The sequence below is a fragment of the Anolis sagrei genome, chromosome 5, assembly GCF_037176765.1.
Source record: "Anolis sagrei isolate rAnoSag1 chromosome 5, rAnoSag1.mat, whole genome shotgun sequence".
Classification (NCBI taxonomy): Eukaryota; Metazoa; Chordata; class Lepidosauria; order Squamata; family Dactyloidae; genus Anolis; species Anolis sagrei.
Window position 1 is genome coordinate 78,067,946 of NC_090025.1, and position 13,530 is coordinate 78,081,475.

At 45.5% G+C, this 13,530-nt stretch overlaps 1 protein-coding gene across 1 annotated transcript in view; it reads left to right on the forward strand.

The window, feature by feature from the left end:
* The first annotated feature begins 9,916 nt into the window (after nt 1–9,916).
* KCTD8 (potassium channel tetramerization domain containing 8) overlaps nt 9,917–13,530 on the forward strand; it is a 74,109-nt gene continuing 70,495 nt past the window's right edge. The window contains exon 1 of the mRNA XM_060778463.2: nt 9,917–11,170. Within this exon, the coding sequence (XP_060634446.2) occupies nt 10,237–11,170 (934 nt within the window). The 5' untranslated portion in view covers nt 9,917–10,236. The remainder of the gene's footprint in view (nt 11,171–13,530) is intronic.

A 13,530-nucleotide genomic window follows, 5' to 3' on the forward strand; every position in this document is an offset into this window, starting at 1 on the left:
TCATAATATGGAACATTTTCACTTTAAGATTGCATTTCCCTGTAACGTCCTTCACAGGCCCGTCGGCATTTTCATTATTTTTACATATATATTTATAGAGATACCACTCTATAAAAATCTCGGGGTCCTTGAAATGTCTTACTATGCCAATACACAGGCAAGTGGTCTTATTTATCATGAAATGGGTTAGCTTTCTAAAAATGAAGTAATCTCATAACACAGTAAAATGCTTAGCTACTCATTGATTGATGTAAATTCTAAAAATACATTTCCCCTCACTAAATATGTCAAACGTTGAAGGGCTGGCAAGAATCAAAGAAGTTATTCACCAAACACACATGCATATTCTTCAGTGAGTGACAATGTCTCTTGCATTTCCTTTTGTCCTCACTTATGATAGTTTCCCATGATTAATTTATTGCGAACATTAGCTGCACCATTATAGAGGTTAATGACAAATGTCACCTGAAATTTAAAACAAACATTAAATTTTAATGGCCTGCACTTCTTCAAATCCAAAATTCATTAATATGTTCTGGAATAACAATCTTTTTTAGATTATATATTGTATTGGTAAAAAGGGAGAAATTATCTGGACCTGTATGGATATCAATAAAATGTAAAGCTTGAAAAAAATTGTATATGGGTCAACAGTTCTCTAGAATCTAGACCTCATCACATTGATGAGGTCCCATGAGACGATTTGCTAGGCTCTGTGGCGAATCGGCAAGACAGCGAAGTTGTAATTCAGCCTGTGATTGATGTCAATGGGGATGAGGGTTTTTCTGAGCCTGTGTCAAGCCCAGACTTTGCTGAGAGGCCCGAGGTCTCTCATGAATGGAGTGCTTCTCCTGTAGATTCACAAGGTCAATTTCCTGGGAGAGGCCCACCGCGGTCTTTTTCTAAGAAACTCTCTTCTGAGGATTGTTAGATGCAGAATTTAGTGAGTTTGAAAATAGAAAACAAGTCTTTTGTAAACTAAGGCAAAGTTCTCAAGATTGGCGAAGGTCAGTCTGTCTGCTAGAAAAACAAGATAAGAAATCTTGCTGTAAGGGCATGCGGAATGCTTTCCTTTCTGTTCATGGGACAAGAAAAGCTTTATATGATACGATGAAAGGATTTTAGCTCAGTCTTGTCAACATTGGAGTTTCATGACAGTCTTGTTTCCAAGTGGATTTCTAGTTTTGTGTTTCAAATTTTGCCAGGCTCCAGTTCTGGGTTTTGGATCTCCATGCTGTCTTGTTCCTTTGGGTTTTGCATCTTCGGATTGTGTATTTTTACCTTTGTACCCTCAAGTTCATGGACTATCTGTACTCTTTGAAAAATATTGATTTGGACTATACTGTTTCTATCATTTTTATTGCTTTGCTTACATATATCCTTCAATAAACTGCTTGCTGATTTTACTATACTGGTGAGGTGTCTAAGGACACAGGTGTTCTTGCTCTAGGTTACAACACCTGCCCTAGGTTGCAATGTCTGGTGCCCCACCTCGCCAGCAGCAATGTTTCCTCATCACATGCAGGGAAGCATCACCATGCAGCTTCCCCTGCACTGGTTCCATGGTTTCCAATGGGCCAAAGGAAGCCTCCTGTGTTCTGAGCTCAGTGCTCTAGGACACTTGCGCCCCAGTTCATTGGAAGTGAGGCTATGCCATGTGATGGGCAGCATCCCATTTTGTGATGAAATCCCAGGTCTACAATGAATTTATGAGGAGGAAGATTGTGACTATGGTAGGCCTGCCTCCACTCCTGTTTCATATGCACATGTTGATCCACATGTTTTTGAGTGTATAGTTTCCTTTCAGCTATTTATCTGATCATGTGAATGAAATACCTTACGTATTTATTCCATTGTGCTTATGCATTCTATAGGGTGAGGCAGCATAACTTCCTTTTTTTAAATGCATGCCATTCAGTCGGTTGAAGACGTAGTGGAGCGCTAGTGGTCTCGTTCGAGAGGCGGGAGTATAAAGTTTTGTCCTGACACAGTTCAGTCGCCATCATGCGTTGGAACAATGAAGAGCATGCTTTTGCTGTGGAGACCTACTTTTCAAGCAGATTTGGAGTGGCTGGCCCGCTCTCCAGATTTGGCCCCTTGTGATTTTTTTCTATGGGGTTTTTTGAAATACTGTGTTTATGTGAATCGTCCAAGGACCCTACAAGATTTGAAGACCAACATCCAGGAATAAATCGCCAACATAACGCCTGCTATGCTGTCATGACAAACGCCAGAAATCGGTTTACTCAGTGTATGGAGAATTGAGAATGGGGGATGTCACCTACCTAATTTGATCTTCAAAACTATGTAAAACAAAACTTTTGGTACGCGCCTACATTATATATAAAAAAAGAAATTTCTGATTCATACAATGGGTTTTATTAAGTTTTGAAAAAAGGAAGTTATGCTGCCTCATCCTATATATGAATCTCAACTAGCTCGCCCATCATCAGCTAGCTGGTTCCTTCATTGAGAGATGGCACAAGTTTAAATTGTGCTCTTTACTACTAATCTATGGTTCATCCCATACAACTATAAGAAAATGAAAAACCATTCCATGTCTCTTTCTAGGCTATGGCCAATGACTATAGGGCAGGTAGTAGAGCTATATCAGGGTGATTTAGACAGACCTTTGGGCTGATCCAGCAGGGGTCTTGTAATGTACTTAAAATCCCAGTTTTAACGACTAGCATCTTTCTGAGTGCTATATAGTAATAGGACTCTAGGGCAAACCCACTATTGTAAAATCCTCCGTATTACCTTTCCTCTTTTCATATTTCCTAATGCAACAATTCTTTTTGCTGGCAACTACATACTTGAAAATACACTTATATTGACATTATTATGAGGAAGACACCCCTGGATACTGCATTTGCATATGTTAACTTATTAGATTTCTCAGAAAGCTTGTCACCTTTAACCTTACTCATGTATTGCTGTATTATCATTAATTTATCCTTATGATGCATTTGGGAGACTGCTGCTTTGAAATGCAACACCTGGCAAGGTGAAGATGTACTAGTTTTACATTTTGATTACATTGCTTCCTGCAATATCACGAGGAAGAGAAAAGTCATTGCTTACCATTTCTTTTCATATGTAAATGAATGTGGGGAAAGCCTATCTTCTCCTTGTTTCTTACAAACTATTTTTCTTCATGCATACATTTTGCATACTCGTAGGGCAAATTATATTATGTATCATTCTTAATATTGATGACAATGAGCTTTCCCTGCCAGGATCACTTGCTCCTTCGTCATGAAGCGGTGCAGAGTAGCGAGCAAATTATATCATCAAACCAGTATCCAACTATGCCATTCTGCTCTTGCAAATAACATTGCATTTTTGTACTTCTAATTCTGGACCCTGAGTAAAGTAGGAACACAGCACAGATTCCAGCTGATAAGCATTGTTAACAACATCCAAACCATGCAACTGAGGCACTCAATTCTCTTGTTCAGATTATGAGCTGTTGCTATGCATAACCAGAAACAGGCTAGGACTAATCCATAAGTGGGAAATTACCAGTGGAAAGCACCTGTATATTCCTGAAGGGCTATATATTTCTTTCTTTCTTTTTCTTTTTCTTTTTTTTCTTTTTTGCCACTTGCTCCCTTCATTCTCCCTGTTGGAAGTACAATAAGCCATTTTAACCATATTTTCAGACATTTGATTATATGCAATGGTTGAAACAGCTTCACTAATGTGTTGTCGAAGGCTTTCATGGCTGGAATCACTGGGTTGCTGTGAGTTTTCCAGGCCGTATGGCCATGTTCCAGAAGCATTCTCTCCTTACATTTCACCCTCATCTATGAAAGGCATCCTCAGAGGTTCTGAGGTCTGTTGGAAACTAGGCAAGTGGGGTTTATATATCTGTGGAATGTCTAGGGTGGAAGAAGCACAAAAAGAAGTACAATTAAAGCCCAGGCAGACCTTGCAAAAATAATCTGCGAAGCCCAACTTCTCCAAAGTGAACTGAACCACCTAAACTGGGATCTACAGGCGAATTGATACTCCACCACAAACATCGGAAGAGCTGCAAGACCAAAAACAAGCCAGGAGTGTAAAGACGAAGATCCATCCAGAGGAAAAGTGTTCTTACCATACATCAAGGGAACCACTGTCTGCATAGGGAAGCTGATGAAGAAACACAACACACAAACTATATACAGACTCACTAAGAAAATCCAACAAATGCTACAGTCAGCAAAGGACAAGAGGGATCCTCTCACCCAGGCATGTAGCCGGGGGGGGGGGGGGGGCTCGAGGGGCTTCAGCCCCCCCCCCCCCCCGAAATTCTCATGGTGGTTTGCAAAAAGGCCTTACTGGTGCATTATTTAAACTGTTATATTTATTCATATCATGATCTGATCACCATATTCAATATATCCCATATGCATGGAGGTATTGGGGTAATGATACAAAAGGTTTGCTGGGCTAGACCCTCTTTCACTCAGACTCAGCCCCCCACCCGAAACTCAGCCCCCCACCCGAAACTCAGCCCCCCCGAAAAAAATTCACCCCCCCCCCCCAAAAAAAACAAAATCCTGGCTACTGGCCTGCTCTCACCTCTGCAGGAGTCTACCGTATACCATGCAGCTGTGGACAAGTCTACATAGGGACCACCGAACGCAGCATTTTCCAAACACAAATCAAGGAACACAACCTCGAAACCCCTGAGGATGCCTGCCATAGATGTGGAGATAATGCTTCTGGAACATGGCCATAAAGCCTGGAAAACTTACAAAGGGAAGTCCGTCATAGCAGAGCACTTGATAAACCAATCTGGTCACAGCATATTATTGGAGAACACAGAAATGATGGACCACTCTAACAACCACCATTTCAGAGAAGCCATTGAAAATCCACAAGCATTTGGACAGTTTCAACAGAAATGAGGACACAATGAAAATGAACAAAATCTGGCTACCAAAAACAACAACTCTAAAATCAGGATAATAAATAAAAAACAACACTCAGAAAATGGGAATTCCATACAACAACAACAACAACAACAACAACAATTTTTTATTGATTAGCCAGTTGGCCTTATCAAAAACAGACAGTGCAAACACAACATACAACATACATCGGGAATTCCCTACAGGAAACAATCAGAGCCAGCTAATACCTCCCAACAAAGAATTCCCCCAGGCAGTAAGTAGCCAGACTTTGAAGTTGCAAAGCCATTCAATGGTGGTCAGTCGCAACATTCACATGTGACCCAATCAGACAAGAGTTCTTTCTCCCACCCTGGACATTCCACTGATATATAAACCCCACTTGCCTAGTTTCCAACAGACCTCACAACCTTTGAGGATGCCTGCCACAGATGTGGGTGAAACATCAGGCATGAATGCTTCTAGAACATGGCCATACAGCCCAGAAAACTCACAGAAACAGCTTTACTAGCCCTTTCCAGCAGAATTCAAAATGTTGGTTATAACCTTTAAAGGTGTATGCTTAGGTATCATTATATGAGACTACCCAAGCTTAAAATCTTGGGGGGGGGGGGGCTTTTGTCTGGCTTTACCATGTTCGCTGAGGAATCAGGAGAGAGTGGCTGCTCCCAGACTATAAAACACCCTCATGTGGGAGGTTCATTTGGCCTCCTTTCTGCTATCTTTCCCTTGACAGACCTGTGGATCTTAAATTACAGTATTTCATTGAAGCTAAGGCTGCTCTTGCCGGCAAGACATTTTTTTTAAAAAATCCCAAAAACAGAAAATTGAAGAGACCATTGAATCTAAAGTGTACCCCATTTTTGAATCTCCTTAAATGGGAGGGAAATGCACCTTAGATTCAATAAAGTACAATATTTAGCAGAATGGTATTTTCAATATAGTATCCTGTGCTTTTTTCTTTAAATTATGTTTTAAATGTGTGTTTAAGATGTTTTATCTGCATGCTTAAAAAAAATGTTGGAAGCTCCCTTGGGTCCTGCCAGTGATGGGAGAAAAACAGAATATATATAAGATAAAATACGTTTGGTGAATTCTGTGTTTTTTGGGGTTTTTTTGTTTTTTACTTGGATGGGCTTTCTCTCCCTCCACACATACAAAACATCTTGAGATGCATATTTAGTCAAGTTGTTCTGGACAACAAGAACAAGTGCACTTATGTTTGCACTACTGGGAAAACCATTGGAATTCTGCTAGCACACTGTTTTCCTCCAATTATTATTTTACTTTAGGCTTAAAACCAGACATGGGCAAACGTTGGCACTGTGGGTGTTCTCCTAGGCAATTAGGAATTGTGTGAGTTGAAGTTCAAAACAGCTGGAAGGCCAAAATTTGCCCATGCCTGGTTTAAACTCATGTGCCTCAACTACTCCCTCCTGTGCAAAAATCAAGATGGAAATGAGTATGTGAGATTATGGAGGAGAATGCTCTTCCTTATGTGATAGGAGAGATGATTGAATAATGTCTTACTTGTATCTTACTTGGCTTTCTGAAATGAGTGAGCTGGCTTAGATATCTGTGCACAGTTGGTATGGTTCTTAGAAAAGAGTTGAAAAGTACCACAAGGGCCATGTAGTGCATGGCCAGGGCCAACCCAATGCAAAAATCTGCAGTTGTTCAAAGACTGTTACTAATTCAATTGTTAACAAAGTGTTCCGTTGGACTGACCTTCTGAAACTGTGATTGCTTATTCTAGCAGTAAAGTTCATCGAGCACAAAAGCAAACAGGAGTAATTTTATACCCTATTGCATTGGGTATGTGGGAAGTATAGATAATAAATACTTTACTGATAAACTAGTGCAGTTTGAGAGTACTGTCACTAGACAGTTGTAGTTGAGTCTCCTGGTACCGTTACTACTGATGAGAGGAGTAGCAGAGGTGGAAAGAGAGGTGCTCAAAGTTTGGATGAAGAACAAACAAACAAAGAAAGTTAGGGAGATAGTCATGTCCCCTACTCATTTGAGGGTTTCTCAGAAGGAGAAATTGAGGAGGAAGGAAATGAAAGCAGGGGTGTAAAATGGATTACTCGGGAGCAGGAGTCTGACGAGGAGCGTCAGAGGAAACAGATCTGAAGAAGAAGATTTTATGGGATTCACTGGAAGTGATGGGTCTGGGAGTAGTGCTGAGGAGGAGGATGGGTTGGATTGGACTCGTGTGCAAGAAGTTAGGGATGTGTGTACACAACCTACTAGGCTTGGGTAACCACGGAAAAAATTGGTTCTAAACTCGTTTTGTTTTTAGGGGGCCCTTGCGTTTCGTTTTTTAAATAATTCCGAAATTTTCCTTTTAAAAATTTCGAAATATATGAAATTTCGTAAAATTACGAATCGATTCGTTAATGGCGGACGCAATTGCGCAATATGCTAAAAAAACCTCCAAATGGGACAGGGGGAACTTCTGAAGCTTCCCTCTCCCTCTGTTGTTGACTGTTGGTGTGATAAAACAAACAACAACTATAAAACTTGCACCAGACATGCGAAAATAATTACGAAATAATTACGAAATAAATTGAAAAAATTGTTTCGAATCTAATTTACTCCTCACACTATTCCTGCATGGCTCAATATTGGATCGTAAGCTAATTTAAATACGAATTAATAACGAATTACGAAATTAATGAACGAAACCGCCCAAGCCTACAACCTACGTCCAGCGATACTTTTGAAGGGTTTTCTGGGGACTGGCAATCTGGTGATAGTTGGGGAGACCTAAGTCTTGATAAGAGATGGAAAAGCTGGTGAGAGGGGCATTGGCGATCAGCTATGGAGGCTAGAGCAGCTGATAGCAATGAAGAAAGGGTGGAGAACAGCTCATCAACAGATAATGAGTTGTAAGATAAATGTAGGCACTGGAGTAATGGCACTTTGCAGGAGGCAAAGTGTTGGATTCATGCCTGGGTCTTTGTCGCTGCCAATTCTCTTGTTGGGTCCTGGAACTACAGGTAGCTGCTTTCTCCGTGTATCGACTGGCTTTGGATTCCTGTAAGTGCTGACTTCCCCTCTTCTTGACCTTGGACTGCCTGGACAACGACGCTGCTTTCTGGACTCTAATATCTTTGACTTCGGGCTATGGCTTTGTGTTCTTCCACCTTGTTTACTTGCATTCATTGAACTCTGAGACTTTGGAGCATTTTGCTCAATCCTTTGTTTATCCCGGATTATATGCCAGCTAAATCCGGATTATTTGCCAAGTTAAGTTTTTGTCTTGCAAACTGCTTGAAACCTTTTGTTTTGGCCAGGGACACTGAACAAAACTTTTTTGTTGCCTTAATAAACTTTATTTGGACTTGATCACTGTGTCTGGCTCTTTAAAGGCGTCTGGATTCTGACAGTATCCTTCAAAGACTCAAGAAAACATGTAGCCCATCCCTGCTTCACCCTTTACTATTTATAAGTCATGAAAGAGAAGTTTCACAATCTCTGAGGATGCTTGTCATAGATGCAGGTAAAACGTCAGGAGAGAATGCTCCTAGAAAATGGCCATATAGCCCGAAAAACCTACAAGAACCTAGAGGGGAAACAATCAGGGACATCAGGCCCATAAGCAAACCTTTTGTATCGTTACCCCAATACCCCGATGCATATGAGATATATTGAGCATGGTGATCACATCATGATATGAATAAACGTAACAGTTTAAATCAGGGGTCTTCAAACATTTTAAACAGAGGGCCAGGTCACAGTCCCTCAAACTATTGGAGGGCCGGATTATAATTTGAAAAAGACATGAATGAATTCCTATGCACACCACACATATCTTATTTGTAGTGGGGGAAAAACACACTTAAAAACAACACAATGATTAAAATGAAGTTCAATTTTAACAAATATGAACTTATTAGTATTTCAATGGGACATGTGGGCCTACTTTTGGCTGATGAAATAGGATTGTTGTTGTTGTGTGCTTTCAAGTAATTTCAGACTTAGGTTGACCCTGAGTGAAGGCTGCGTAAATGACCTTGGAGGGCCGTATCCGGCCCCTGGGCCTTAGTTTGAGGACCCCTGGTTTAAATAATGTACCAGTAAGGCCTTTTCGCAGACCATCATGAGAATTTTGGGGGAGGGGGGGCTGAAGCCCCCCAAGCCCCCCCTGGCTACATGCCTGAGGCAGGTCTAATCACCTCTCAACAAAAGATTGCCCCAGGCAGGCCTGTAGCAGGATTTCGATTCGGGGGGGGGGGGGCTGAGTTTTTTTCAGGGGGGGTTTCAGGGGGCTGAGTTTCGGGGGGGGGGGCTGAGTCTGAGTGAAAGAGGGTCTACCCTAGAAAAACTTTTGTATTATTACCCCAATACCCCCATGCATATGGGATATATTGAGCATGGTGATCAGATCATGATATGAATAAACATAACAGTTTAAATAATGCACCAGTAAAGCCTTTTCGTGAACCACCATGAGAATTTCGGGTGGGGGGGCTGAAGCCCCTCAAGGCCCCACCCCTGGCTACATGCCTGGCCCCAGGCAATGCTAATCAAGGTGGCCAGTTGAAACATTCACACCTAGCTCCAACAGACAAGAGTTCTTTGCCCCACCGTGGTCATTCCACAGATATATAAACCCATTTTCCTAGTTCCAGTAGACCTCACAACCTCTGAGGATGCTTGCCATAGATGCAGGCGAAACGTCAGGAGAAAATGCCTCTAGAACATGGCCATATAGCCCGGAAAAACCTACAACAACTCAGTGAAAGCCTTCGACAATACATTATTATTATTATTATTATTAAGGGCTCAAGGCAGCTTACAGCCAAACATACCATATAAAAGTTACAACCATACATATTAGACATGCAGTAAACTGTAATCTTCACAGTTTCCTGATCCTCGTCCCAGGCAGGAATTGCCCTTTCCTCCTTTCGAAGGGAGGGGGAAAAAAGGAAAAAAACCAAGAGAAGGTCCCGGCGCTGTTTGGTCCTGAGCGTGACGTCATCGCGGCTTCCCCGCTTGGCTTTGGGAGTTGGTTGGCTGCTTGAGCCGCGGAGGCAGAGTGGAACTGGCTGCCGTACCGTCCGCTTCAGTAGTGCTGCTGCTGCAGGAGGAGGAGGAGGAGGAGGAAGAGGAGCAGCGGCAGAGGCGGGCCGGCCGGCTTGGAAAGGAGAGATGAGGAGGGGAAGGAGAGAGCTGTGGGAGCGGAGGAGCTTGGAGAGAGGACAGGAAAGGCGAAGCCCGTCCTGAGAAGTTTATTTCCCCCCCCTCAGGCAAAACGGCGGCAGCAGGAGCGTCTGTCCCGCGCGGCTTGGAGCGAAGTGGCTTCAAGCCGCCTCCCGCCCAGACTATGGCGTTGAAGGACAGCGGCGGCGGGGCCTCGGTGGCGCCCAGCAGCAGCAGCAGCAGCGCCTCGGCCACCATCCTGCCCATCAGCGACATGGTGTCGTCGTCGTGCCCGTCCTCATCGGGGTTGTGCTCCTTCCCGGAGGTGGTGGAGCTCAACGTGGGCGGGCAGGTGTACGTGACCCGCCACGCGACGCTCCTAAGCGTGCCGGACAGCACCCTGGCCCACATGTTCTCCCCGCGGCGGGGAAACTCTTCGGGAAGCGGAGGAAGCCCTCGCGAGCTGCCTCGGGACAGCCGGGCCCGCTTCTTCCTCGACCGCGACGGCTTCCTCTTCAGGTACATCCTGGACTACCTGCGCGACAAGCAGCTGGCCCTGCCCGAGCACTTCCCGGAGAAGGAGCGGCTCCTCCGCGAGGCCGAGTTCTTCCAGCTGCCCGAGCTGGCCAAGCTCCTCTCGCCCAAGGTGCCCAAGCAGAGCTCGCTCAACGACGAGGGCTGCCAGAGCGACCTGGAGGAAGGCAGCGGCGGGGGCAGCCTCTCGCCGGCCGAGCTGCTCCCGCCCCACGCCCGCGGGCCCGCCGAGAAGCGCGCCGGCTTCCTCACCGTCGGCTACCGGGGCTCCTACACCGCCCTCCGCGACAACCAAGCCGACGCCAAGTTCCGCCGCGTGGCCCGCATCATGGTCTGCGGGCGCATCGCCTTGGCCAAGGAGATCTTCGGAGAGAGCCTCAACGAGAGCCGCGACCCGGACCGGCCCCCCGAGAAGTACACCTCCCGCTTCTACCTGAAGTTCACCTACCTGGAGCAGGCCTTCGACCGCCTCTCCGAAGCCGGCTTCCACATGGTGGCCTGCAACTCCACCGGCACCGCCGCCTTCATCAACCAGTACCGAGAGGACAAGATCTGGAGCAGCTACACCGAGTACATCTTCTACAGTGAGTCCTCCTCAACTCTCTTTCTCTCTCTCTCTTTAGGGGACCTTCCACACAGCCCTATATCCCAGAATATGTGGGAGCCCCCCCCCCCCCTACAAGATCTGTTTTGAACTGGGTTATCTGAGGGCCCTTCCACACTACTCAGCTACACCGAGTACATCTTCTACAGTGAGTCCTTCTTAAGGCTCTCTCTCACTCTCTAGGTGCCCTTCCACACAGCCCTATATCCCAGAATATCAAGGCAGAACATCCCACAATATCTGCTTTGAATTGGGTCCACACTCAGTCCACACTGAGTCCACACTCAGGTAATGTGGGATTTTCTGCCTTGATATTCTGGGTTATAAGGATATGTGGAAGCCCCCCCCCCCCCCCCGATCTGCGTTGAACTGGGTTATCTGAGAGAGCCCTTCCACACTACTCAGCTACACCAAGGACATCTTCTACAGTGAGTCCTCCTCAAGCCTCTCTCTCTCTCTCTCAGCTGTCCACACTGCCTTATATCCCAGAATATGTGGAGCCACCTCACCCGACCCCATCTGACTCCACCCCACACCTCACCCCACATCCCACCCCACCAAATCTGCTTTGAACTGGGTTATCTGAGGGCCCTTCCACACTACTCAACTACAAGTACATCTTCTACAGTGAGTCCTCATCAAGCCTCTCTCTCTCTCTCTCTCTCTCTCTCTCTCTCTCTCGGCTGTCCACACAGCCTTATATCCCAGAATATGTGGAGCCACCTCACCCGACCCCATCTGACCCCACCCCACACCTCACCCCACATCCCACCCCACCAAAATCTCTCTCTCTCTCTCTCTCTCTCTCGGCTGTCCACACAGCCTTATATCCCAGAATATGTGGAGCCACCTCACCCGACCCCATCTGACCCCACCCCACACCTCACCCCACATCCCACCCCACCAAATCTGCTTTGAACTGGGTTATCTGAGGGCCCTTCCACACTACTCAACTACATCTTCTACAGTGAGTCCTCCTCAAGCCTCTCTCTCTCTCTCTAGGGGCCCTTCCACACAGCTCTATATCCCAGAATATGTGGAAGCCCCCCCCCCCCCAATATCTGCTTTGCACTGAGTTATCTGAGGGCCCTTCCACACTACTCAGCTACAAGTACATCTTCTACAGTGAGTCCTCCTCAACTCTCTCTTTCTCTCTCTCTCTCTTTAGGGGCCCTTCCACACAGCCCTATATCCCAGAATATCAAGGTCAGAACAGCCCACAATATCTACTTTGAATTGGGTAATGTGGGATGTTCTGCCTTGATATTCTGGAATATAAGGATATGTGGGAAACCCCCACCCCACCCCCATCCCACAAGATCTGCTTTGTACTGGATTATCTGAGGGCCCTTCCACACTACTCAGCTAAAAGTACATCTTCTACAGTGAGTCCTCCTCAAGCCTCTCTCTCTCTCTCTCTCTCTCTCTCTCTAGGGGCCATACAAACAGCCCTATATCCCAGAATATGTGGAAGTCCCCCCCCCCCACCACAACCACACAAGATCTGCTTTGAACTGGCTTATCTGAACTGGGTTAGTGAGTCCTCCTCAAGCCCCCCCCTCTCTCTCTAGGGGCCCGTCCACACAGCCCTATATCCCAGAATATGTGGAAGCCCCCCACACCTCACAAAATCTGCTTTGAACTGGGTTATCTGAGGGCCCTTCCACACTACTCAGCTACACCGAGTACATCTTCTACAGTGAGTCCTTCTTAAGGCTCTCTCTCACTCTCTAGGGGCCCTTCCACACAGCCCTATATCCCAGAATATCAAGGCAGAACATCCCACAATATCTGCTTTGAATTGGGTTATATGAATCCACACTCAGATAATGTGGGATTTTCAGCCTTGATATTCTGGGGTATAGGGCTGTGTGGACGGGCCCCCAATTCAAAGCAGATATTTTGGGATTTTCTGCCTTTTTTGTCATGTCACGAGCGACCTGAGAAACTGCAAGTTGCTTCTGGTGTGAGAGAATTGGCCGACTGCAAGGACGTTGCCCAGGGGTTGCCCGGATGTTTTGATGTTTTATCATCCTTGTGGGAGGCTTCTCTCATGTCCCCACGTGAGGAGCTGGAGCTGATAGAGGGAGCTCAACCTGCAAACTGTTTGTCTTCAGTCCTGCCAGCATAGGGGTTTAACCCACTGCACCACCGGGCGCACCATTTTCTGCCTTGATATTCTGGGATATAGGGCTGTGTGGACAGGCCCCCAATTCAAAGCAGATATTGTGGATTTTTTGCCTTGATATTCTGGGATATAAGGATTTGTGGAAGCCCCCCACCCCCACACCCACACAAGATCTGCTTTCAACTGGGTTATCTGAGGGCCCTTCCACACTA